The sequence below is a fragment of the Buteo buteo genome, chromosome 1 (assembly GCF_964188355.1).
Source record: "Buteo buteo chromosome 1, bButBut1.hap1.1, whole genome shotgun sequence".
Classification (NCBI taxonomy): Eukaryota; Metazoa; Chordata; class Aves; order Accipitriformes; family Accipitridae; genus Buteo; species Buteo buteo.
Window position 1 is genome coordinate 78,072,233 of NC_134171.1, and position 26,734 is coordinate 78,098,966.

Consider the following 26,734-nt stretch of genomic DNA (forward strand, 5'->3'; position numbering starts at 1 on the left):
AATATAAAGATATAGAATCAATTCCAAAGCTAAATGCATCACTGCTGTAAGATAATAGAATCAGGTTCACATGGTGCTAACCTAACAATGTTTTTTAAAGTAAATTACAGAGAAGGTACAGAAAGGATCAATACAAGATCTACAGTCGTATTAAGAGAAACTATATCTGCTTGGGGCTGGGGGAGGAAAAAAAACCCTAAACCAAACCACAAGGTAACTAATATGGACCCAGAGTGATGCACGAGAAACATAGGCTGTGGATTCTACTTTGGGGAGTATGGGAGAGTCATTTTGAATGGGACACATGAAAGCTGCTCCATCTGTTGCCTCTTCAACTAAGACAGTGCAATTAAAGGTTGAGATAGTCCCTTTCACTTGAGAAAATAAGATGGAAAAAGATATGTGGTAATGCAAACATAGAAGGAAAGCTGTCTTAAGTGCTTGACTAGTAAGGTAAAATCTTAACAGCTTTTCATCTGGTATTTGTGCAGAGGATTTTCTGAAAATGGGGTTGAACAGTATAATCCTGCAATCAGTTCAACAGTTGACGTGTGGGATGCTTTATGATGATGTGCAAAAAATGAGAATGGCAGGTATAGAGCAACTTGATTAGGGAATGATCAAGATTTCAAAATGTATATTGTTGTTTATCCTGGTTGTTCCAGGCAGGCAATTCAAGAACTCCCTGTTCTGAAGAAACAGCTCATTGCTGAAATACCCACTGCAGCACCTCTTCTTTGTGCTTCCCAATCAGTAATGGTTTGTTGTTTTTTTTTTTTTCTTCTGGAATCAAATGCATAGGAAAAATCTAATTAATTTGGGGATTGTCAGACTGAACTGCAGTAATAACGGTGACTGTGTTGTATCATGTGCATTATGCTATTGTCTTTTGTTACACAGTCATGGAATAATAGAACGTAGGGCTGGCTGAACAGTAAACTAGAATGTAGCCTGACAAAACCCACACAATTGAATGTATTCCGTGCAGTTTTCTACCTGTCTCATCTGGGGTTTTTTTTGTTTCTTTTCTGTGGCTAGCATTTCTCTCATGTCAACAAATACAATCGTATACGTGGAAGGCAATATCTGTTTCTTCAGTTGTGTTCATGCTCTGCATAAATTGAGACAGAAGAAGGAAATGGATTTTGTCTATCTCCAAAACATAGTATAATACCAGCAAATTCAAATGCCTGTAAAGCTATAAGAATTTCAATTCAGTTGTATACTAATGTGTTCAAATAACACTGCTCATAGAAGAAGATACATTTTTGTTTAACAAAAAATTATTAATTCTTATATGGCCAAGAAACCAGGTAATTAATAAGGAAAGCTGAAAAGACTATACATTTCACTTTGGTTTCATAAATGATTTAAAACTAACTTTGTAATTTTAATACCTTCTGTTGCATATATAAACTTGTTAGTTTTCTTATTGCGGTACCCCACTCCTACATGTTGCATTTCAACCACAGACTTCTGAATATTTACAAAGTAAGTTATTATCCTAACTTTACAGGTACAGAAAATAAGGTGCAGTATAGGTAATTCTCTCATTTCAACTAATAATAGTTTTCATTGAGTCTGATTTGATGCTTTCATCTCACGCATTTGATGTAAACTCTATGTTCTTTGACGCCCCCAACCTTTTTTTTCTTTTTTTTTTTTTAAGAAAGAGTTTGAATTGTGGAAACAAACAACGAGAATTTAATTGATGCTTAATACAAAGAAAAGCAGTGATTTTTGACACTAATAAAAGAGAGCTTTTAAACAACAGCTGGTGGATAACAAATCCCAGTAGTAAATATAAATAATAGCAACTTAGACAACAGCTCAAAAACTGGGGCTGGAGGAGCAGAGGAAATAGGTTTATTCATTTAGGGTCATGGGATGGACAAAAAGGAAGATAAGTGGCTTAGTAATCAAATGCCTTAGGTGTCTTTATACTAATGGAAAAAAGGTATGGGGTGAACAAGCAGAACTGGAAATATTAGTACACAGTCAAGACTGATTTAAATGTTCTGAGATCTGTCAGGAGAACTTGTATAACTGGTATGTTTAAAAAGAAGTAGCTTGTTCAGGGGTTGTTTTGTATGTCGTATACTTGTTTGTAGTTGTAGAATAAAGTTGTAAGAATAGGAGATAGACACTACATGTGGTGATAGTTTTACATGCGTGATATCTACTTCAAGGTTTGTTGGTAAAAGTGTTATCTTCTATGGACTGTAAATAAAACTGCCTACCAACCTATTAGACCATCTTGTGTATCTAAAAGTTTACCTGCCTTGGCAAGGTATAGTAGTTGTCAGTAACTTAGAGAGATTCACACCATTCTAAACCATGTCTTTCCTAAGATTCAAATGTTTTACCCTACCAAACCAGCAAGATCAAGTAATCTAAGCTTCTTTAAGATATCAAATGGAATTATCCAAGGCAAAGAATTTGGACGATAATGTCTACATAGTTGAAAAATTTGAATAACAAAACAAGTAGGAGATGAACATCAGCTGGGAAAGCATGATATAAGCAGGAGTCTGTCAGTGACCATATTTCTAATGTCAAAGAGGAGAAAATAGCTAGTGGGAGGACATAAATTTGCTTCAGTCAGATTGGAAAGAACTAGCTGAGCAAATGAAAGGCAACTTTTGGAGATAGTGCCTATGAAATGATCTTAAATGCATGATGTTTAGAAGAGGAGGGGAAAGAAGGACAAACTAAGAGCAGTGGACTTAGAGATGTTGGTGACCTCAGATAATTTGTGGGTGAGATCTCACGAAGAGAAGTATAATGAAAGAAAGGAATTAACTGGAAAGAACACTGAAGTCTCAAAGCAGTATGTTAGATGTCCAATTTAGGGAAACTGAGCTCCTCATCATTCATGTGTTAAACATTAGAAGGAACGCTGCAGAAGGGAGATTGACTACTGAATATGAAAGTAAAAGAGTAATGTGAAAATGAGGGCAAAACTGAAAGTTCAAGGTGCATTGTTCATGTTTCCTGCAAGGTGCGTTTTGTTTGGTAATAAGAAATAATTCCATACATACGTTAGCAGAAGGAAGACAATATCCACCCAGTATTGGTCTGCTGTTCACTGGGGAGGAAAAACTGATAGCACTGGGAAAGCCAAAATGCTCAATGATTGTGTATATTGCCCTTTCTTAAAAACAGTGCTTTTGCAGTCAGCTAACATAATTAAAACTAGCAACAAAGAAGTAAGAATACAGAAAAAATAGCCTGGACCAAAAGAAAAAAAACAAACCACAAAACAACAGAAAAATAACGACCAGAAAACAGCATAGGATAGGTGAGATATTTTCAAACTGTTCAGCCTATTAACTGTTACTGATTATCTTCAAAGGACAGGTTATCTTTATCAGGATGGCTGCAAATTCAGACTTGAAAGAAACAGATGTATATTTAGTGCCTTGCTTTAAAAAGGGACAAAAAGGCATTGGGGAATTAGAAGCGTGTCAATTGAAATAAAAAAATGCCAGAACGAATAATCAGACAAACTATTTGCAAGCAGCTGGAAGATAACAAAGAGTTGAAAAACAGCTAACACAGTATGACATGGTTTGGTTTTGACAGATCTAATCTAACCTCTTTTTGTAAGAGACAGAGCAATAGTACTTGTGGATAAGGGATATGTCATTTTGACTCCAGCAAGGCTTTGATGCTTACATGAGACTCATGCAAACAGGCTCTGTGCAAGTTAGTACTATATTTGGCTACGTGCAAAAAGTAACTGTACTTGGAGAGTAATTATCAGCAGTTCATTTTCAAACTGACACAGCACATCATGCTGGATTTCATAGAGGTCTGTCCTGCGTCTGTCTCTTTTCAGTGGGTTCCTTAAGGGTCTGGCTGACTGAGTAGAGGGAAATGGTTACAAATTTTGGATACTGCTGGCTTCCTTGTAATGACCCTTCTGTTATCCATGGGACACAAGCAATAGGGCAAGAAGTACAAGGTTTAAATTGCAGGAAAACAGGTTAAGGTTAGACAAAGGGGAAAACTTCCCAATTACAAGAATATTGAAGCACTGGAATAGATTGCTTGGGGAGACAGAGTATTGATCAGTGGAAGTCTTTAGGAATGCCTAGACTAGTATCTCTCAGGGATGACAGATGTAGAGCTGATGCAGCTGTAGGCAGGGAAATGGACTAGATGACCTCTCAATCACTAAAAAACAAAACTGTGAGAGTTTGTGTGGAATAAATTACGATTTTATATTACGTGTTCAGGAAAATGTTTGCATTGTTTCCTGTACTCTCATCCTCTTTGCCTTTGGTAGGGACTCAGATTTTTGTACGTCAGACTCTGAATAGTTTAGAACATATTGTATATGTTAGCACATATGGCAAATATATTCCATTTAAAAATATAGAGGGTGTCAACCTGCTCATGGTAGCAGGTGTGAATGGTTTTCAGCTACAGTTGTCTGTCCTTTTTAATAGCAGAGTTGTTTGCAAACTTTTCTAGGCAGTCCAACTATTACACCAAATATTTGCTGTTAAGGTTTCTATTTCAAGTAAATCTACTGGTAGATCCACTGGCAATGCTTTAGAGACAAAAATCACCCATATATTTGTATGAGGCAGTAGGAGGTCTCTAATCAATACACAGAGGTCCAGCATGCACTGTTTATGTGTGACCGATGGCGCTGGTTCTAAGATAAAACTCTATTTTTGTCTGGGCTGATGCCCTAGAGCTAGCTTTTGTGCTCTCCTTGTTGGGACTGCAAGTCTGCTTTACAATTAGAGATAAAATTCAGGTTGCTACAAGACATTGCAAAATCAGGTACTCAATTGCACAAGACTTGCCTGCTGTTTCTAATTCACTGCTTCTGAAAAGACCAGAGCCTGGATTTGCATCCATGTACTGTACCCAGAGCTTTCAAAATAGGTGATTCTCAGGGGTTTTTTTTCTTTTCTGCTTTCTGCCTCTTCCTTCATAAGACTAACCATAGCTGGGTAGAACTGCTAGAGCCAGTTTGTCTTTCTGTGCAGCCTGTAAATAAATAATTTACTAGAAACAATAATCTGTATTATACTGTAGTCCATGAGCGTGTATAATTCCAGTATTGCACTTTGTCAGAAAGTCATAATCAGTTGCAGTACACTTTATCATGCTGAAAAATTACAGAACAGATACCTCAATAACCTGATGAAATCCATCAGTATGTACACAGGTGTGCGCACATCAAACTGGGTCAGTTCACTTTCACCATACTTAGCCATATGTTTTATTTTGCAACTTTTTAAGTGTAGAAGTGTTATATGCTTCACAGCCCTTGTATTTCTCAAATATTTCCATTGTTAATGGTCCTGTGTGTACATTTTTCAGGATGTTATTACCAGTATGAGCAGCTGGGCAATTAGTAAGAAGAAAAGGCCTGTATTACGCATGTAGATACTGCCAAGAATTGGGGTGATTATACAGAAAGCAGCTATTGGACTTGACCAGTAGAATTTCCCTTTTAATCATTAGCCAGCATGCATTACGAGGCAGGTAAATAAACTGTTTACTGTCAGTCATCTGTAAGGCATAAATGTCTTGTCATAGGACAAAGTAAAACTCACTAACCTAACAACAGTACTGCAAGTAATTTGTAAAGATGCTCTGGTTTTTGTTTCTGTGTGAATACAGCTGCTGAAAGTCATCTCGGAAAGAGGGTAATATTTCATCAGCTGAGCAGCAGGAATTGTCAATTTTATTAGAAGTGAAGCTTACCTTTTCTTCTTTTATTGTGACCTATGCCCCATATGCAGTTTGGAAAACAGAAAAATTCAGCTACTGGCATATGTCTGTCTTCACTGCAGCTTCTGACAGTCTTTAACAGCTTTGTCTTCACTGGCTTCATTCTTCTAAATGCAAATTGGAAACTGGGGGGGCACATCCTTAACGGATTATATTCTGCTAACCAGCCCCTGGATTATTATAATATACAAATAAACATGTGTCTGTAAGCTCATGAGGCAGTGGAGAGCAAGGTGGGATATTTGCTGTCACTTGTGAGAATTTTTTAAGTACACATGATTAAAAAATGTGGAGTTTTGCATTTTGTTTTCTATTCTTAGACATTTTAAATCTTTTACATTTTTTCCATTAGCAGTGAAAGTAGTGAAAACTCCATCGTAGATAGATTAGTGCCCTTAAGGTACCTTGCAATGGCCTGGGCTCCCCTCTGTAATGTCCGTATACTGTAATTCCTTCCCTTTTTGCTGTCATGCAGCACCTTCAGCTCTTAGCTGCCCTGGAGAGCCTTCGCCTTCCCTGCGTGTCCCCAGCAGTGGGCTGGGGAAGATGGAGCTTCTGCTACACCTGATTCAGAGCTGGCAGAGGCAGCATCAGGTTTCCACTTACTGGTTAGGATTCTCTGGTTAGGTCTCTGTGTGTGATTTTTAGGCAAAAATCCCACTACTTCGTATGTTGCTGCCAAAAATTACTACAACATTATGTAAATATAGTTGGCTTATTTACAGTTTCACTATGTACTTCATTTTCTGTATTTTCTGATACAAACATAAATGGAAATGAGTGTCTTAAAAATTACGTGGTAAACTGCTGTGATATATCATGTTGTAGACCACCCATAAGAAGGAAGATGCTTGTTTGGTTTTCTGAAGATTGAGACTAGTGTTTGAAGAATTGTCTATTTTGTTATACACTAGGTATCGTTAAACTCTTTATGTATAAATATATATATATATATACACAAAGATATCCATCCAATATATATAGTCATGTTCCTCCATTACTTTAATCTTCAATAATTCTTTAGATCAAATGTGCAAATGAGCAATTTCCTTGTAAACTCTACGAGGCATTCAGATCTCATCCAGAGGATGGCACTGCATTGTCTCTCGCACGTAAGGTGAATGTTTTATAAAGTTCTATGGCAAGTATTTGCCAATAGAATAATAAATTCAGGTAAAACTCGATGAAAACTTCATTGCTGGTGTCAGTTGGTCAGTTCCACCATGTTGCTAGTAATTGCCAAACCTATTCGTCCAAGGTATTACGAATACATTTTTTTTCAGCATATGTTTACAATCCTCAAGGAATTACTTCAATTCCAAGGAATTACAATCCTCACAGAGTTTGCGGCTATTTTCTGTTATTCCGTGTGATCACCTACTACAGTTTCTTGTGACTCAGAATAGTGGCATTGATATAAACTTAACTGTAAATACCACATATGAACTTTCTCACTGGCAATGACTATTGCTTTCCTATTTGAAATGCAGGTAGTCTTTAGGAAAGAAGACGTTCTGCAGGGATCTCAGCAGGGGGGTGCTGGTGAACTCAAGCAGGAGAATGCCAACTTCCTAACATTTCAGATCTCCCAAAGACAGAGAGAGGCAGATGAGCTGAAGTAGAACATAAGGGCAACCTTACCTGACAGCAGTAAACATCACTCAGAACACTTAGCACCGTTTTTAAAAATCCATTTGGGATGTTTGCCTTACTTTCTTGTGCTCATGTCCTGTAGTGGTGTTTTTTAACTTGCGGCACTGCTGTTCTTTCCAACCTGACAAAATGCAACCGTAAAAAATACAACCTGAACAGCGGATCCAGCCACATTCCAAGTGATAACATTGCATGTGGTCCAAACCAGAACAAGCACAGAGCACAGTGCCGTTCTGTTGGTACGTAAGAAAAACTCAAGCAGACAGAGTGGGAGAAGAGAACAACATATGAAAAGTCTGAGCATAAACTAGCTGCTAGTTGAAAAGTAGTTGCTGCTTGCGTGCTTGGGGGTAACACGGGTCCTTTCCTGCCAGCCAGCCTGATGTAATTTGTGTGTGGGCAGAAGTGTATCCCGGACCTGTTCGATAGCATTGGCCTGGTGTAGAAAAGAGTGTGTTCCGCTGGGCAAAATCAGTTTCGCACTCCACCTTTGCAAGAGCTATGGGTGCATGCCCACTTTCAGAATTAATCCTGAAGCTGGCTCCCTAGCTGTAGCTTACAGAGATTATTTCCTCTGAATAAAAATGTTTGGAGGCATCAAATACTTTAAAGTGGGGAGGAAGAGTTAACCCCTCAATAATTAAGGAAGGAAGTGGAGGGGGGAAAGGCTAATTTAATATGCAGGGATTGGGAATATAACAAATAGCTGGTGAATTTGCACAAGGAATCTGGTGTGGAAGCATTTACAAAAAAGCAGGAGGAGAGAGCAAAGAAAGCTATGTGTTGGATAATTATGTTGTCTGCTTTTTTACAAACTTTCTTTGAAAAGAGCAGAGTTTGTAAATTCCTAGTGTAGACCAATGGGATGATTCTTCTTGGCATCAGCATCTGTAACTGAAGTACACATGTTAAATTATAACCTATTGGTGAAAAGGTGGCTCAAAGGGCAGTTTGTTGAAGAATTGTCATACTGACGTTGATAAAGAAACTTAAGAGCTGTAGCAGTAGTTAAGCAGATTTCCAAATCAGTCATTTCTATCATGATATTTGAAGTATTTCAGGTTTTGCTAAAAGTAGCAGCACTTGGACTTTAACAAATGGGGGGCGGGTGGGCATGTTGGGATTGTTTTTTTCTTTTTTTCATTGCTGCTTCTGGCTTAAGTTTTATACACTTGTTCCGTGTGTTTGTCAGTAGCAAATGCAAGCAGCTGGATAGAGAAAAGGGAACCCTTTTAGGTATAAGCTATGTTCACGCTGTAACAGGCATCAAACGATTTAAGTGCGGACATAACTGAATTTCCTATTCACCAGAGACAATCCAATATGAGAAACACATTCATAAGAAACTAGGATTTATAACTTCTTTTGCTAGAACCACTCATTAATTGTTATTTGGCATATGTGTCTTTGCCTTTTTCTTTTTTTTGTTGTTTTTTAGCAAGTATGTGCATTCCATTGTGACTCTTTTCAGCCTTTGTGGACAACGCCACTATCTTTCTGCTTTGTTCTGTTGTGTCTTGGTATTTTTGTGGATCCAATCTAGAAATCTCGAGGATAATCATAAGCAGAACTTCAGCACAGTCTGTATATATTCCTTCCATATGTGGAAAATCATGTTTGCATGGGTTCAGTCAACTCAGTAGCAATCCTGAAGAATTCTGTGGGATGGCTCATTGTTCTGAGGACTCCTTATTTGCTAGAGAGCATGTGAAACACCTTTGCTCTACATAAACAAGTCATTACATTACATTGCCATTAAAATGAATTCCATCGTTTAAAATACCTAATTGTGCTGTTTTCTCTAGAGATTTTGTATTTTTACTGACTAATTAATTTTGTTGTTTTCAATCATGATTTCTATTTCAGAAATTTTCTGTAATGATAACCACTTTTATATCTGTATTGAATATAAAAGTTATAAAGATAAAGCTGTTATCCTTTTAGAAGGTAAAGAAAATCAACTAATCTTTTGAGAGGCACTCTGCAAATTAAGCAATCTGTTACAACAATCTGTAGGTGAATCACCATTTATGGAAGTACTTTATGACATTGTTAATTCCGTGTTGCTTTATGTAATTTTCCTATGCAAGCAAGAAATTGGAGGGGAGTGGAATTACTAAGTCACACTACGGAGGTAAACATGACGTGACTTCTGGCAAGTTAGCACAGCACTTAGCATCTCTGAAAAGTTTCACTATTATGTTACTTGGCATCTACTCTGAACTAAAGAGGTATAAAACATCTAGGAAGAACAGAAGCTTATCAAATAGTTTCTAAGCGCACTTTAAGAGAAAGCCTTACCAATGTCTTGTCAATGCCATACTTTAATAATATTGCTGTAAGCTGGGAGAAGTCATTGTGCCTCATTTCTTATGCGCATGTATATATATGTATGCGTGCGTATATTTTTCCTAGTGGAATTTAAGTTATGTTAAGGTTCAGAAATACAAGCATCATGAAGTGGAAAAAAGCAGAGCGTAGGGGGACAAAGGTCAGTGGAATAGCTTTTTATGAAGCACCATCACTATGCTAGGACTCTTCTGCCTGGAAAGAAACGGCTCACAGAGACTGTGGTACAAGTCAGAAGATGACACATGGCATGGAGAAGGTGAATATGACGTAATTGCTCACCCTCCCTTCCAGTGCAGATGCTGAAGGGTATCAAATGAAACAAGGACATTTTGGATTTTAAACTATGAAAGGAAGGGCTTTTTTCATGCAGCGTGTAACTAACCTGCAGAAGGCCTTGCTGCAGGATGTCGTGGATGCCGGAGGCTTAAATCGGTTCACAGAAGACTTGGACAAATCTGTGGAAGCACGGTCAGTTAAGGGATGTTAAATGCAAAGACTCAATCTCTGGTTCAGAAAGTCCCTGGAAGCCCTGGTTGCTGCAGTCCCTGAGAGTTCTGGAAAAATGTGGTATAGTGCTTTCCCAGTGCTTACTTTATTTCTTAGACATCTGCTTTCAACCCTGTTTGGAGGCAGGGTGAACCCTTTGATTTGACCTACGACAGCCAACTGCTACATGCTGCAGGAATTTAGCAGCATGATTTGTGACTCTTTCCCGGACTTGACGGTTAGCTTTTCTTGGTGGTATTCCCAACAGGTAAATACTGACACAAGAACACTGTCGGATGCTCGTAAGATAGTTTGTAGGCATTTTGTTAGGGTCATGCAGATTTTAAGTGAGATTTTAATTTAAGATACCATTACCATTTCTTCATATCTCATAGTAACATTCATACTCAAAAAGTAATTTCATATAGAGAACTGTGTGAAAAGAAAATTGGTTTTGATAGAAAGAGAAATGTTGCAGGGAAAAAGCCTTGACATAAATAGGTGAGGGGGCAAGGCAGCATTCTGGTGGGGGAAGGGGTGGAAAATGTGGTCATTTCCATCTGCCTCCTTTCATTGTGGGATTGGCATCACTTAGGAAAGTAATTTTAACCTTATGGCTACTTTAATTTCCTGTTCTGTAAATTGGTAGCTGCTTAACTTCCCAGCTTAGTGAACAGTGATTTTAGTTGTACCTCAGGCATCTTCTGAAAGAGTAACTGGCTGTGGAAGTACCAAAGAATTCTCAGTAGTCTTGTGCATCTGGAAAAAAAAAAAGGGAGGGGGGCAGTGATAGGGATTTAAAATCTATCTAATACTGAATAGTTTCAGAGCACAAGTATTTTGTACTTCCTTTTTATACCTTTGGGGAAGTCTCTCCAAGTGTAATAGATGACCTAGTCTGCTCTGCTAGAGTCTGCTGTTACTGTCGGACGTGAAAGGTGCACAACTCTGTTTCCATTTTGCATTTTTCTCAGTCAGAAAACCAGAAAATAACAAACCTTGCACTAACAGGGTTTACAAATAATTTCTGAAGTGGGCTGCGTTCTTCCGTTAACAGGCAAGATTTGCCTATATTCCAGTTTGAATGCTTGGTAGGTAATAATATGTTGACCAAAGTCTTCTGAAGATAAACTCGTTCAGTAAAACAAATGAGAAAAGATTATTATGGTCTTGGGTAAACCAGAAAATAATTCTGATGTGCATGCCTTCTGGACACGTGCATATAACAAATCTACAAAAGAGAGTAAACTGTTAGATATGTATTTTTCTCACCTTGTTTCATTTTCTGAATCTTTTTTACTATAAAGTCAAAGTTGACTTGCCAAACGTATTTAAAGGATTTAGTCAGTGAAACTTACGGGCCTAAATCATTATGAAGTTTCCCAAAAAACAGCATATCGTGGAAATACTGGAGAGACACGACAGTTTTGTAGTAGCTATTTAAAGATACATGTAAGTGCAGAGTTAGATATATTTTTAAGGAGTATCCTTAAGGGTGGCAGCAATACATGCAAATTTGAGATTTTTAGCTGCACAGTCAGATGCATTGGTACAGATGATAGCATCCTGACGATACAGATAATCCTTTTCCAGTACTAGGAACTTGGCAACTTCAATATAAATAAAACTAATACATCAAAGTCACTACCAAATGCCTCAGTCTGCTGCTAAATTAATTTGCATTTCATTTGTGAAGGTATGGCAGAAATTCTGTCCTTTGTAAAACTGTTATCCATTCAGACTTGAACTCTTTGAGCTTTGAAATGTCATGTGTCTTTTATTTAGATTTTTGTTTCATGACCAACTAGTGTTGGCTATTCATTTCTGATAAGCAAAAATAACAGCTTTGACAGAGTCAGCAGTAATGAAGTCCTTAAACTTTAGGCCAAGTTGCTTCCTTCTTAGTGAAGCAACATTCTTCCAAGTCTTCTAATCAGCCTTGAACAACATTACAGTGTCTTAAAGTATTGTTATAAATTCATTAAAAAGTAATATTGCCTAAGCAAGATTTACATCACTGACTGTTCAAACTGTCTCTGTTTCTGTTAGTTCAGTCTACCTCAGTATTTTCTGTGCTAACTACTTTAAAAAATTCCTTAGACTGTTTAAAAAACAACTTTGCGTTTGAAGTTGATCATAGCTTCAACTTGAATGACTATACGATAGTCCATGTATTGTTAAATGCATTTAAAATCCTGATTTTGTTTCGTGTTCCTTACAGGTGCATTCTGCTCCCTCTCTTGGGAATGAAGCCCCCTCAGCAGAGCCTCTTCCTGCTCGTAGATTCGGTTGATGAGGGCTGTAACGTTTCCGAGGGTGAACAGACTTCTACAAGTTTATCTGGAACGATAGCGGAGCTTTTAGCTGGCCACTTTGAATTCTTCCCTCCCTGGCTGCTGCTCCTGTGTTCTGCCCGCAAGCAGAGTAAAGCTGTTACAAAAATGTTTACAGGTGAGTACAGAGCACGGGACGTGTTTGTTACCTGCGTCTGTAACTAGGACGTAGTATTTACAAGACCCTTGGTGATGGCTGAAAGCACTGATGCATGCTTAGTTCTAAAAAATGACAATCATAAAAATGGTAATTCTAAAAAACACACATTCCAGTTTACTGAGGACTATAGAAAGCTTAAGTCAGCCAAGTATTTTAGACATAAATTATGTCTTTGCAGTACATCTGCAAAGAATGTGGCTGCTTTGAGTTTTTCTCTTGCTTTGCTAGTTTTATAGAGCTTTGAAACAGTGTAGGTGATGTGTAGGTACATTAAGTATGTCAGCTGCGTACACCCATTCCTTACAACCTCAAAAGATATTTTTTTTCATCTCCCATTAAAATCTCTCCCCTTATTTTCAGAAAGCGGGGAATAATCTTTGAAGGGGGAACTTGAGAGGGGAACAATGTAGATGTGGATTCTTGGAGTATACTTTTGGCAAAGGTTGCACAGTAAAAAAATTCTTTACAGTTTCTTCATCCAGGTTTTACTATGTCATGAGAACATTTCTTCAGTACAGTGACATTGTTACTGGAAGTTCTCTGAAATTTAATAAAGGGCAATATCTAGACTGGATTCCAAGCCTATATATAAAGCCTGTGTGTATTAAGGACACAATTAGGACAAAAATGTGATTATAGAACATAGAGCCATAGGCTTGCTCGTTTCCCCAGTAGCAAAAGGTCAATGGGATAATTGCATTTTGGAATGGAGTACTGTATTAATCAGTGGCAGACATGAAGATTGGTATTTGGGAGTATGTGAGAACTAAAGGAAACTTCAGGGTAGCTTCACAGGGCTCCTTTGGACGTTCATATGGGAATAGTTTTGTTAAAGCTTGGCTGATTAGATACGTTGTCATTGCCAAAAAAACAGACAAAACTTTCTTCAGAGCTGTTTTATTTCCTTTCCATTGAATCATATAATGTTTCAGACTAGTCCTAAAAAATGGCTGTTGTCTTCTAAGTATGTTTCCAGATGGAATTCCTGACAGGAAAAATCAGCAGAACTAATGGATATGCCTTTAAAATAAATTTAATTTGAATGAGTTAATTTCTCATTTCCACAGAGAATGACTTGATTAATAGCATAAAGGAAGTTGGCTTGTGATATTATAAACCCATCTTCACTGTGTAAAAGGTACAGCAAAGAAGGAATGAATCCCAAAATAATTGGATACAAATTGGGAAGAAATTTTAGAGTCTATTTGGAGGAAGTGGTGTTGTATCCACTATGAAAGAAAATTGTGACATTACAGCCAATGTGACAGCTGCCCCCTTAACACACTGTAAGATGACTTTTCTGTTTACAACCAATATTCAAGTTTGTGCAAGGTGTAGTGAGGATGTGAGGAGCATGACTGAAGCTTCTGTTAACTTCAGATACATTGCAACTTTGTGTTGTAAAACTTGAGATAATGTTGATTTCTTTTCTGGTTCTAGCCTGAAGAGAGGATGGACTATCATTAACATGTCTACTGGGGCAAACTCTTCTCCTCCTTTGTGATATTTGAATGTTTACTTTTAGGCCAGCCAATTTATAAAGCTATTTAATTGGTCAGCAAGCAGAATTCAAGATCAACAATAAGTATTTTTTGCACTTGTGACTGAAGAAATAAATGGTGTATAATGTGTGCTGCACTCTGGGACACTATTGTACTGAACTTCTAACACTTCAAATTTCCCAGCAAATAGATGTTTGCAACCATAACAATAATATATTAACTGAACATTTTCTTCAAATATGTTTCTTTAATTTGGAACAAAAAAAAAAAATCAGTTTCACTGTAACTTAGTAAAATAGATTGGAATCCTTTTAGGATTATTTTAGGAAAATGTGTCCCATCTGTAGTTTTTTCCCACTAATTTAGAGTATGATATTAAATATATATTAACCAATATTAATTTGTTTACAATCAGTTTAGCTCAGTTTTCACTTAAAATTTTAATGCAGTGAAAACTTCTTTCAGATATCTGCTGAAATGAGAGCTAAACATATTTGTCAGAAAGTCTTATCAGTGACTGGGACTAGAATTGCTGCAGTGGCCTGGCCCTGATGATGCTCTTTTTTGGGTGTCCAGTACAGATGAGACTTCTGCAGGCACCTTCCTAGCCAAAAATAGTGATGACGTGGAAGAAAGAGTCCAGTCTTTCTCATCTGCTGTCATCTTGCCATTGCCAGTGGTGAATACATCATCCCTCCCACTCTCAGAATGAGAAAAGGAGGAGAGGTGTTTATTCTGGTCCTCTTTTGTTCCTTCACTTTTGTTGGTGACTTACTTAGGAAAGTTGAATAGTTGTGCCTGCATCTGCTGCAGCTTGTGTTCTGGGCCCTTCTGTATTCCCAGATTCTGTAGTAGCACAATGTGCTACAGATTTTTCCCCTTGCTCAGATTCTCAGCTTTCATTAATTTAAAAAAAAAAAAAAAAAAAAAAAAAGGGTTTTGCCTCTTGTGGCTGCAGAGACAACCTCAAAAATATGAACCAAATGTGAAATGATGCCTGCATGAGTCTGCGGTCACCCTCCACAGTGAGCAAAAGCCTGCCAATTGAGGAAAAAAAGGAGGGGAATAGATAATGCATGTTCTCCTGCCTTCTCCTGCATGTGCACTGTCACCAACTGCCACATCATTCCTGTTTGTTTCTCTTACGGACTTTTTCCCTAAACTTAACAATTCTCTGTCTGGCACCCATAAATATCCATACTATCTCCCACATCATCATTTGCTGTCATTTGGCTACAAGTATAGACAGTCAAGCAGCTACATTAAACACAGTCTTTCCGGTCTTTGCATTATAATGTTAGAAAAAGTTTCCTTGTATTTCTAAATAAATGAAAAAGCCCTCTAACCTGAAAGTGCCACAGAACATAGAATTTTAATTTTTGTTGTGCTTCAGCTAATTAGCGAATAAAAATGCTGCTTCTACAATGAGGCTAAACCTTGAAAGCATAGCGGTTGTTCTTACAAAACTAAATTCCTTTCTTAAAGATCCATCATATTAGTTTAAAAACTTTAGGCATTTTAAAAAGAGGCAATTTTATTTAGGTGAGTTTGAGTGAAAAGCAGATAATTTCTCACTAACAGCATAAAGGTAAATAGACAAAAGTGCATATGTACAAATGCTCTATTTATTGGTTTAAAGAGGCTTTTTTAAATAGACATTTACTTAATTGCTTCTTTTTTGCTACACACTTAAATCAAATACCTGTGGCATCTAGCTTGATTATACCCCTCAATTAAACACTGACATTCTTCATCCAAAGAATTCCTTCCCATGTGTGAGGCATGAGTGCACCAGTGTGGTACAACCCATGCAGATGTCACATCTCGGGGAGCCATAGTTTCCATAAAGCTATTGTTAAATACTGGAAAGATACTGGAAACTACAATAAAAAGAATCAAAAGTGGACATGAAAGGGTTCAGTTTAGTCTCAGAGGCAGCTTAAGCTCCATTCACCCACTTAACCATAGGCAAAAGCAGACAATCTGTCATTCATTTTTCACTCTTCCTTTTATCTACCATTAAGTTCCAGACAGCCAAATATTATTAAGAGCTGATATTTATCCAAACTTTTTCTGGATTAGAAATCTTGGGAGCATAAGCCTTTCTTGTATTTCTGCTATTTGCTGGTTCTGGTCTGAATAGATGTGGAGGGTTGTTTTTCTTGTAGCCTTGCCTAAAATTAAAAAATAAGCAAAAATGTGAAAGCTTTAGAGAAAGATGGTAAAAATCACAGGCCAGCTTCTCTGCGCCCAGAAAACTCATACTGTTTGGTAATTGAAGCTACTCGGGTAGTCGTATTGCTTAATCCCCAAATCAAATCAGTTGCCTGATTTGGAACTGAACCTTTTCTCATTAGCTGCCATTCCAGAAAATAAATGGCATGAGACCACTTCAGGAGAGATTGCTTCAAAAAAGAAAATCTAAGTTGTCCTCTAATTTTTCATTGTAGGTTGGAATTTATTTCGGTAGTTTCATGTTACTTTAAAGTCTTTATGGGAGTTGGATTTTTACTATAAAAGATAATTTTTATATATTTATGTAGTTGTAAAATTTACTTCTAAAATATTAAGGCTTTGAAAAAGTTTATTTGTTGTTTTGGTTTGGTTTTGGGAAAAGAAAATATTTAGAAGGCTTGGGAAATAAACTGGGAGCTTTTAATCAGTGTTTCCTTTGTTCTCATTACCACTTTCTTCTGATAACCACTTTGAAAACATGAATTTCAGGGAATTTCATATTTCCTAGTTAAAAGTGTGAATTTTGAACTTCTTTGCTTTGTAATTGAAGAGAGAAGACTAAATTGTTTTAAATGGTCTGTTACCTGTAAATCTAACTAAACAAACTTCTGTGCAATGACACGGACCAGTGAGAGCAGCAGATTTCAGCCTCAGTGTCTCAGCTTCTGGGGTAGATGCAGTGAAATTTTTTATGCATAGTGTACTGCAAATGCACTAAAAGCTAAGTGTCCAGCTTGAGTTTTCAGGTGCATCTTGCTCTGCTGGATACATTACTCTTTTTGAGCAGGTGTGCATACACGGCCATAGAAATACCTAATTTAATATATGCTTAGATCAGCAGTGTAAATTATTAATGCCAAAACATTGCCATGTTTTTAATCATTTAGATTACTTTAAACTTAACAATTCAGTTAAATGAAATATATTAAAAAGTATTTACAACTTTTGTAATTTACTTATGTAAATGTATTTAAAGATATGAAAGTAGAAGGATATTTTTAAATATTTATTGGAACATTCTAGTTAATAGCTTATTTTTTCTTATTAAAATTGGAAAAGTTTTGTACTGTAAAAGTATTCATATAGCCAAGATACTTTTTTTCTTTTTTTTTTTTCCCTTTGAATGACCCTAGATCTTGCCAAGAAGTACATTTGGAACTGATTTGTTTACAGAACTGCCAGGAATTTAATAAATCAGGAAAATCCATATTGGAGCTCCCATTGGGTTGAAAGTGATGCGTTGTAAGAAAAATTTTAACAATGCAAAAAGCAGGGTCGTGGGACTGCAAGTTCTGTCTACTGCACTCCTGTTTTGCTGACCTTAAGTAGTTCATGGGAATGCATCTGAAACAAAATGAGCTTTCTCTTAATGTTTTGGTAGTTCTCGTCCATGAAAGTGACTTATTGTATCTGCTAGGGTTGAAAAGCAAGTTTGCAGGTTCTTTGTTTGGAAATGTAAAATGACCTCATTTAGATAGATGTTTGGGCAAAAAACCATGGCTTTGTTTTCCTCCTTCAAGCTAGCAACAAGAATTTGAGATTTAAAAAAAAAAAAAAAATTCTATCTAGAAGGCCTTTCTTGAGTTATTTGCTTATTATAGTATGGCATGGTGCAGTGGTTAAAATTAACAACCTATTTCTGTTCAAAAGTCTGTTACAATGGCAGTGTGTTAATCCCAGCCCTTAAAGAGCGTATCATCCCTGGCATGTGTGAAGATCTGTATGAGTGTAGTGTACTTCTTGCTATACAAATTTGTCTTCAGATACGATAGATAGGAACTCATTAACAAGGGATATTTGGAAATATTGCAAAAGAAAAGAAACAATTTTTAACATCTGTGAACGTACAGCCAATCAAATTGTTTAAATTACTGACTTCTGGAACATTCACTGCTCTGAAGTCTTCTGAAATTTATTTGCTTGGCTGAAGTGCTTAGACATTTGGTGTGTCTCAGTTAAGTACAGAGCAGGGCAATATTTTTAACCTTGATATGGAACAAAGTAATGATACAGCCTCATTTAATGGGAAAAAAAAACCAAACCCAAACACACAAACCCTTCCTTTTTTTACTTTTTTTGGAGGGCTTGGGCTTTTTTTATCACATCCAAAATGGCTTTGTTCACTTTCCCACCCATTTTGGGAAGCAAAATGAAAATTGGTATTCAAAGAACGTTGCAAGATAAGCAAGAGTCTTCTGCTTTTGAAGCTTACATGCAGGGAGGGGACTGAGACGCTTAAACAGTTATCACACTGCAAGTTTTCGTGTGAAGGCTAGGAGTCAAGGGAGGTGAAGTGTAGTCATTAGTCAGGCAACACTGAACATTAGCTGAAATCTCAGGATTGCTGTCATGTGAGTCAATCAGGGGTTTTCTTATTGGGGGGAAATGAAATCAACTACTGTAAAAACTGAAAAAACACTTGAATAATTTAAAAATAACTTACACATGCAGATAGATATTGGAAGGAAGGATGTGGGCATGGGATTAATGTGAGAGATTGGGGATGTTGTAAGCAGAGTCATTTATGACTAAACACGTTGAGAAGGAGTTTGCAGAGCTCTGTACCTCTTCTCATTCAGCCAGCTGCCCCATACAAATCTGTAGTGGGAGAAGCAGAGAGGTTCAAAGAACCAGAAGGTAAGTGACTGCTGTGGTTGCATTTGCTCTGAATTGAGCAAGACAGAGCTGTTCCCTGCACACACGAGACAACCGAAGGGATGCTTGTGTCTAATTACAGCTCTGTGTATGCATACAACTGTGAATGTGTGGACCAAGCAATGCCCTGTTTTTAATGCCTCTGTTTTCACTTCTGTATCTTCTGAAGGATCGTAACCTAGAAACAGCCTTTCACTTGAAGTGGAAGCTTGAGATCTGCAGAATTGCAGGGCACTGTCTCTTCCTACTCAGCAAAGTTTCTTATTTGGCTTACGTGCAAGAATTAAGGGCTTTACAAAGCTACATACAGAATATTTTAAATCAAATGCATAGTAAATGGATGAATTATGCCATTCTGCAGGTCAGGTTAGGAGATTACTTGAGGTTGTGACAAATTATGGTGGGTAAAGATGTTTCTGTGTGTCTTTTGAGAGCAAAAAATAAAAGCCTCTGTGGAATGGAGCAAGGTCCCCTCAAAACAATTATTTTCTGCCTCCTGGCCTTCTCATTCAAAAATTTTCCAGTAGACAACCTTATTAGTGTAGTCTTAGCCTGAGAAGCGACTGTGCAGAAGTGTCCTATCCAGTGATTTTATTTTGGGGGGAAATATGACTTTGTTTTAGGTATTCTGTTGATTTAGTTCCATTAGATTCGTAATGCTACCGTAATTAATTAAGGGAAGCAGAAATACTGTAGTAACACTGCCATAGTTTGCCTCTCAGTTCTAATCTGTTGTGTTTGTACAATGTTCATGGAGACTAAACAATTAACAGAGTGAGCTTAATGTGACATTCAGAACCTCTGCTGAAGAGGGGAACAAAAAACAGCTCTGTTATCAGGCTGATTTCTCAGTCAGAACAAGCTCACAGGCTGAGCAGTTTGATCCACAGAATGTTTAAATACAATAAAAAACATAGATCTGAAAATAACATTCTTCAGAGCCTCACTTAAAATTATTTGTTCCCTGGAGATGGGGCCAAAATGACACTGAAGGCGTTGCTCTATGGTTGCCTTTCCTTCGATGTAATTTGGAGGTTAGTAACTGCTTTGGTTTGAAAAGCAAAGTTGGGGTTTTTTTATGACTAGCTGAACTGACTGTAAGGCAACGTGTGCAATCTGCTGCACTGGAGGAAGAGATTACAGCCTGTCCCTGGAGAAGCGAGGTACAGTTCTGGCCTAAAAGACAGTAGTTTAAGCTGCTGTGTCTGTGACCTCTGCGGTTTTCCCATAGCTTCTGGAAAAGTAGTGTTCAAACAATGTAATGTGTCATTAATCAAAGAGGGTTGGTCTCAAATGCTTAACTTTGTACTACCTAAGCAAATGTTTTAAATGACAGAGATAGCCGTGTAGTCCGTACAACTATATCTTCATTCCGCCTCATTTTTGAGAGCCTTCTGGCCACTGAGGTTGCCCTAGGGACTTCTTCGCACGTGCTGCGTGCCAAGAATAGCGTTCTTTGCTTGGGGGTGATGTTGGTGTATGTGTATGTGTGTAGGGAGGAGATGTACACAGATGCACGTATGAAATAATTTCCCTTTTTCCTCTAAAGAGTAAACAGGTTGGAAAAACAATGAGATCATATGCCTATGAGAAAACCTGTTTCCTTATATAATGAGTCACCTACCAAAGAACCAGAGTATTTATCTAAAACTCAGTCCTTACTTGAAAAAAGTAGGTAATTTTCAGTGCACAGAGGTGTAAAGATATTTAAAACTGTTTTTGAGTCTCCCTCTCTCCTAGATCTTAAAAGCTTTTAAAAGAAATTAAGGTGATCATGTTACAGTGATTTATGTACATTTCATCATGCATATGCACCAGGTGTGAATAACCTCTTCTACAATTATATTAATATAATAGTTGTCTTAATCTAAATAGCTGAAAATTATTTGGAATTCCATTGTTAACCACATTGGAGAAGGGGTTATTCCTTTAATAATATAATAATACTTAATAATCTTATTTTGGTTGCAGTTCTGGTGGTTTTTGCTTAGGTGTTTAGTATTGTCCAAGGTAGACACACAATGCCTGATTCAAAGAGATTTTTAAAATTTTCTTCATTAGTAGCATGTATTTCTTCTTACAGTAGATGATGATAAAAATGCATCTATTATCAAAGTTGTCTCTGCTATTATTATTATACATTCACTGTGTGTACACACAAAATGTATTATTGTGGGTGTTCCCTACACAGAAATGTCTGTCTTAGATATTATTTTTTTTTTAACATTGAGTTAAGCGAAACTAGATCAGAAAGAATAATAAGTTTCTTTCCTTTTAATAGGTTTTCGAAAAATAAGTCTGGATGATCTGCGAAAGGCTTATATTGTGAAAGATGTGCAACAATATATTCTGCATCGTTTAGATCAGGAAGAAGCACTGAGACAACATCTCACAAAAGAAACTGCAGAAATGCTGAATCAGCTTCACATCAAAAGCAGCGGTTGCTTTTTGTATCTGGAACGTGTCCTAGATGGAGTTGTGGAGAATTTTATTATGTTACGAGAGATCCGTGATATTCCAGGAACGTTAAATGGCCTGTACCTTTGGCTCTGTCAGAGACTTTTTGTGAGAAAACAATTTGCAAAAGTCCAGCCTATTCTTAATGTAATTCTTGCAGCCTGTAGGCCGTTAACCACAACGGAGTTGTATCACGCAGTGTGGACCAAAAATATGACATTGACGATGGAAGACTTTCAACGCAAATTGGATGTCCTGTCAAAAGTCCTTATTGATGGACTTGGAAATACGAAAATCTTGTTTCACTACAGTTTTGCAGAGTGGTTGCTAGATGTAAAGCACTGTACGCAGAAATACTTGTGCAATGCAGCAGAGGGACACAGAATGCTGGCAATGAGTTACACTTGCCGAGCAAAGGATTTAACACCATTAGAAGCTCAAGAGTTTGCATTGCATCTAATTAATTCAAATTTACAGTTAGAAACGTCAGAGCTGGCTTTATGGATGATATGGAATGGCACACCTGTCAAAGACTCCCTCTCGACCTTAATTCCTAAGGAACAAGAAGTATTACAGCTGCTGGTAAAAGCTGGTGCTCACGTCAACAGTGAAGATGACCGCACGTCTTGCATTGTTCGCCAGGCTCTGGAGAGAGAAGATTCCATTCGCACCTTGTTAGACAACGGAGCATCAGTAAACCAGTGCGATTCCAACGGGAGAACGCTCTTGGCCAACGCAGCGTACAGCGGCAATCTCGATGTCGTTAACTTACTGGTTTCAAGGGGAGCAGATTTAGAGATAGAAGATACTCACGGGCAAACAGCACTTACCTTAGCTGCTCGGCAGGGCCATACCAAGGTTGTCAATTGCTTGATTGGATGTGGGGCTAACGTTAATCACACCGATCACGATGGCTGGACGGCATTGCGATCTGCAGCGTGGGGTGGGCACACAGAGGTGGTTTCTGCCCTCCTTTACGCTGGAGTCAAAGTGGACTGTGCCGATGCCGATAGTCGAACGGCGCTGAGGGCAGCAGCTTGGGGAGGACATGAAGATATTGTGCTGAATCTGCTTCAACACGGTGCTGAAGTTAATAAAGCCGATAATGAAGGCAGAACAGCTTTGATTGCAGCCGCGTACATGGGGCATAAAGAGATCGTGGAGCACCTGCTGGATCACGGTGCAGAGGTAAACCATGAGGATGTGGATGGAAGGACTGCGCTGTCTGTCGCTGCGCTTTGCGTACCAGCCAGTAAGGGACATGCCTCAGTGGTTAGTCTTCTGATTGACCGTGGGGCTGAAGTTGACCATTGTGATAAAGACGGCATGACTCCACTGCTGGTAGCTGCTTATGAAGGACACGTAGATGTTGTCGATCTACTTCTAGAAGGAGGAGCTGATGTCGATCACACAGACAACAATGGTCGCACGCCACTTCTGGCAGCCGCCTCCATGGGCCACGCTTCAGTTGTAAATACTCTCTTATTTTGGGGTGCAGCTGTTGATAGCATCGATAGTGAAGGGAGAACAGTTCTGAGCATAGCCTCTGCACAAGGCAATGTTGAAGTAGTACGGACTCTGCTGGACAGGGGGCTAGATGAAAATCATAGAGATGACGCGGGCTGGACACCTTTGCATATGGCAGCTTTTGAAGGTCACAGATTGATATGTGAAGCTCTTATAGAACAAGGTGCTAGAACAAATGAAATTGATAACGATGGACGTATACCTTTCATATTAGCCGCACAAGAAGGTCACTATGATTGTGTGCAGATATTACTGGAAAATAAATCCAACATTGATCAGAGAGGCTATGATGGGAGAAATGCCCTCCGGGTTGCTGCTTTAGAAGGTCACAGAGATATAGTTGAACTACTGCTCAGCCACGGAGCAGATGTAAACTACAAAGATGCTGATGGCCGGCCAACACTTTATATCTTAGCATTAGAAAACCAGCTTACGATGGCTGAGTACTTTTTAGAAAATGGTGCAAACGTAGAAGCAAGTGATGCTGAAGGAAGAACAGCGCTCCATGTTTCCTGCTGGCAGGGCCATTTGGAGATGGTTCAGGTGCTGATAACATACCATGCTGATGTGAATGCTGCAGATAATGAGAAGAGATCTGCTTTGCAGTCTGCTGCGTGGCAAGGTCACGTGAAGGTAGTGCAGCTTCTCATTGAGCATGGAGCTCTGGTCGACCATACATGTAATCAAGGTGCTACTGGACTCTGCATTGCAGCCCAAGAAGGGCACATTGATGTTGTCCAGATATTACTGGAGCATGGTGCTGATCCAAATCATGCCGACCAGTTCGGGCGCACTGCTATGCGTGTTGCAGCTAAAAATGGACACTCTCAGATTATTAAATTACTGGAAAAATATGGTGCGTCTACTCTGAACGGTTGCACTCCATCTCCAGTCCACACAATGGAGCAAAAACCCTTACAGTCAGTCTCCTCTAAAATGCAGTCACTAACAATGAAGTCAAATAGTTCAGGCAGTACTGGTGGAGATATGCAGCCTAGTATGCGTGGCTTATCTAATGGGCCTGCTCATGCCTTCAGTTCTCCTTCAGAGTCGCCTGATTCTACAGTTGACCGTCAGAAGTCATCTTTATCAAATAATTCCCTGAAAAGTTCCAAAAATTCTTCTCTGCGCACCACGTCGTCGACTGCGACTGCTCAGACGGTGCCCATTGATAGTTTCCACAGCCTGTCATTCACAGAGCAAATACAGCAGCATTCCCTGCCACGCAGCAGAAGTAGGCAGTCTATCGTTTCTCCTTCTTCCACAACTCATTCCCTAAGTCAAAATCATAATTCACCAAGTAGTGAATTTGAATGGAGCCAAGTAAAACCTAGTTTGAAATCCACTAAAGCTAACAAAGGGGGGAAAACGGACAACTCCAGCAAATCTGGGTCAGCTGGAAAAAAAATAAAGCAAAGTAGTTCCTCCCAATCCAAAGTGTTAGAGTATGAAATGACTCAGTTTGACAAACGAGTACCTATTGCCAAATCTGGGACCAGTGTGCCACTTAAATCAATGCCGGCAGAGCCGCAGTGCAAAATTTTGGTCCCGCCAGCTCAGCAAGAAGTTGGTCGATCGCAGCAACAGTTCCTAATTCACCAACAGAGTGGAGAACAGAAGAAGAGAAATGGAATTATGACGAATCCGAATTACCACCTTCAGAGCAATCAGGTTTTTCTCGGTCGCGTTTCTGTCCCACGAACAGTGCAGGATAGAGGCCATCAGGAAGTACTGGAAGGCTATCCTCCCGCAGAGACAGAACTCAGCCTTAAGCAAGCCTTAAAACTTCAGATTGAAGGTAGCGACCCAAGTTTCAACTACAAGAAGGAAACACCACTGTAAAAGGTAACCTGTCCAGTCACAAAGGAGGCGAATGCGTGTATTTCATCACGTGCATTTTAAATATGCTAAAATTGCATTTCACTGGTGTTTATCATCATAATTACTTCCTTAATGAAAACCATGGATGTTAAAATCTTAACCTGCCAAGTATTTGCTTTGCTGTGGTTTAAAGGCATCAACCGTAGAGGAATTGGGTCACCGTAGTATTTTCTGTTGAATTCTGATTGCTCAAATCGTACCCCACTGTCCTTGATATGTGACTGAATAAAACAGTAAGTTTCGTGTAGCTTTGAATTTGGATTTTCTTTTCAAACATAAGGACAGCTGGGAATTTTAATATGTGATACTTTCAGATACAGTAATTATTTCATTATTTACAAAAGTGCTTTTCAGGAAGCTTCTGAAGATTCTTATAAGTTACAGGCAACCACTTTTGTGAATTTGGATTTTAAGTGTGAAATCTCTAGCATAATTATCTACAAATTAAAAAGTTAAAATGCTACACTAAAGCTTTGATTTTATTTCTGTTACTGTGAAGGTTACAGTACTGTAAAAGAGATGGCATTCCTCAGAGCAAGATTAGAATCTATGTTATGGCACCAATTTTCTGACCATTCTGTAGTTCTTAATCAGTGGAGTTCATTTAGATTTCTCACTTTCTCTCCCATACTGAATTTTAACCTGAAAAAGGAATTTTACATAGCTTTTTCAGACCTGAATTGTCAGTGAGTCAGCTAAAACAGAAGCCTTTTTCTCCCTCTTCCTGAGGAGGTTTATCTTTTTTAGGGTATTGAGAATGTGTTAATAATTAATATACTTTCCTATTTGAATTTCAAAGCAGCAGCATCTTTATGAAGTGTAGGCACATCTCTTATTGCTTATTTGCTTATTTTTGAAAACACATTTTTTGTTTGTGTAAATGCTGGTTTTTTGACAGATCAGACTGCTGCTCCTTAGAACACGAATGTTCTTGCTAGCTGACTCAGTTCTGCTGCAAGTCATCAAAACCTGCAGATTTCTAGGACAATTGCAGGCAGTGCAGAATCCGCAAATGGGATGTTTTCGGCTGTCAAAAACACACAGACAGGGTTTTTCCCTGAAAATGGATTTCACTTTAATGGAGTGCATCTCTCTAGATATCGCTGAGGTCTCTTGTGAATTGCAGAGTATTCGAATATTGTGCAGGACTCTTTAAGATGTTTCCTTGGGGTTGGCATTTTGGTTAAATTAAAATATTTGAAACAATACCGTGTTTCAAAAAGCTATATGCTAGAGCCTGAACATTTGTAAAATGCAAATATTAGCAAAGGGTCAGATGAGGTGTGGGGCAGGCGAAAGTGGAGAGGCAGGACAGCAGGAGCAGGCATAGAGAGGAATAAGCAGGTGAGAGAGAACGGGCCCGAAATGTTCGTAAAAGTCAAAAGGACTTTAGATTCCCACAGTTCTACATCGTGTCCAAACACTATTTAAATTTGTTTTTAATTTTTTTCCTGCCTCCATAAAACATATTAAAATGTGTAATTAAGAATTGTATTTCCTAACTCTTACGTACCTGCGCCTGATGTTCATTGCTTGCTTTCGTGTTACACTTTATTGTAAATAAATTGTATAGTTCTGACCTAGGATGTCTTGATTTGACCTAACCTGTCATCAAAAGACTAGTTTTGATGAATTTTCCATCTTTGTTGATTTTAAAGTATAAACAAAGCATGTAAAAAAAATTTGAACATTCCACAGGTAATACTAAAACTTGAATTGGGCTTTGCTTTATCTGG

The 26,734-nt window shown here is 38.2% G+C and overlaps 1 protein-coding gene across 2 annotated transcripts in view; it reads left to right on the forward strand.

Moving 5' to 3' along the window:
• Positions 1-26,734, forward strand: part of ANKRD50 (ankyrin repeat domain containing 50) — a 43,685-nt gene that overhangs the window by 13,367 nt on the left and 3,584 nt on the right. For both annotated transcript variants that reach the window (XM_075036845.1, XM_075036848.1), the window contains 2 exons: positions 12,470-12,699; positions 21,415-24,962. In XM_075036845.1, coding sequence (XP_074892946.1) covers positions 12,470-12,699; positions 21,415-24,959 — 3,775 coding nt within the window. In that variant the 3' untranslated portion in view covers positions 24,960-24,962. The remainder of the gene's footprint in view (positions 1-12,469; positions 12,700-21,414; positions 24,963-26,734) is intronic.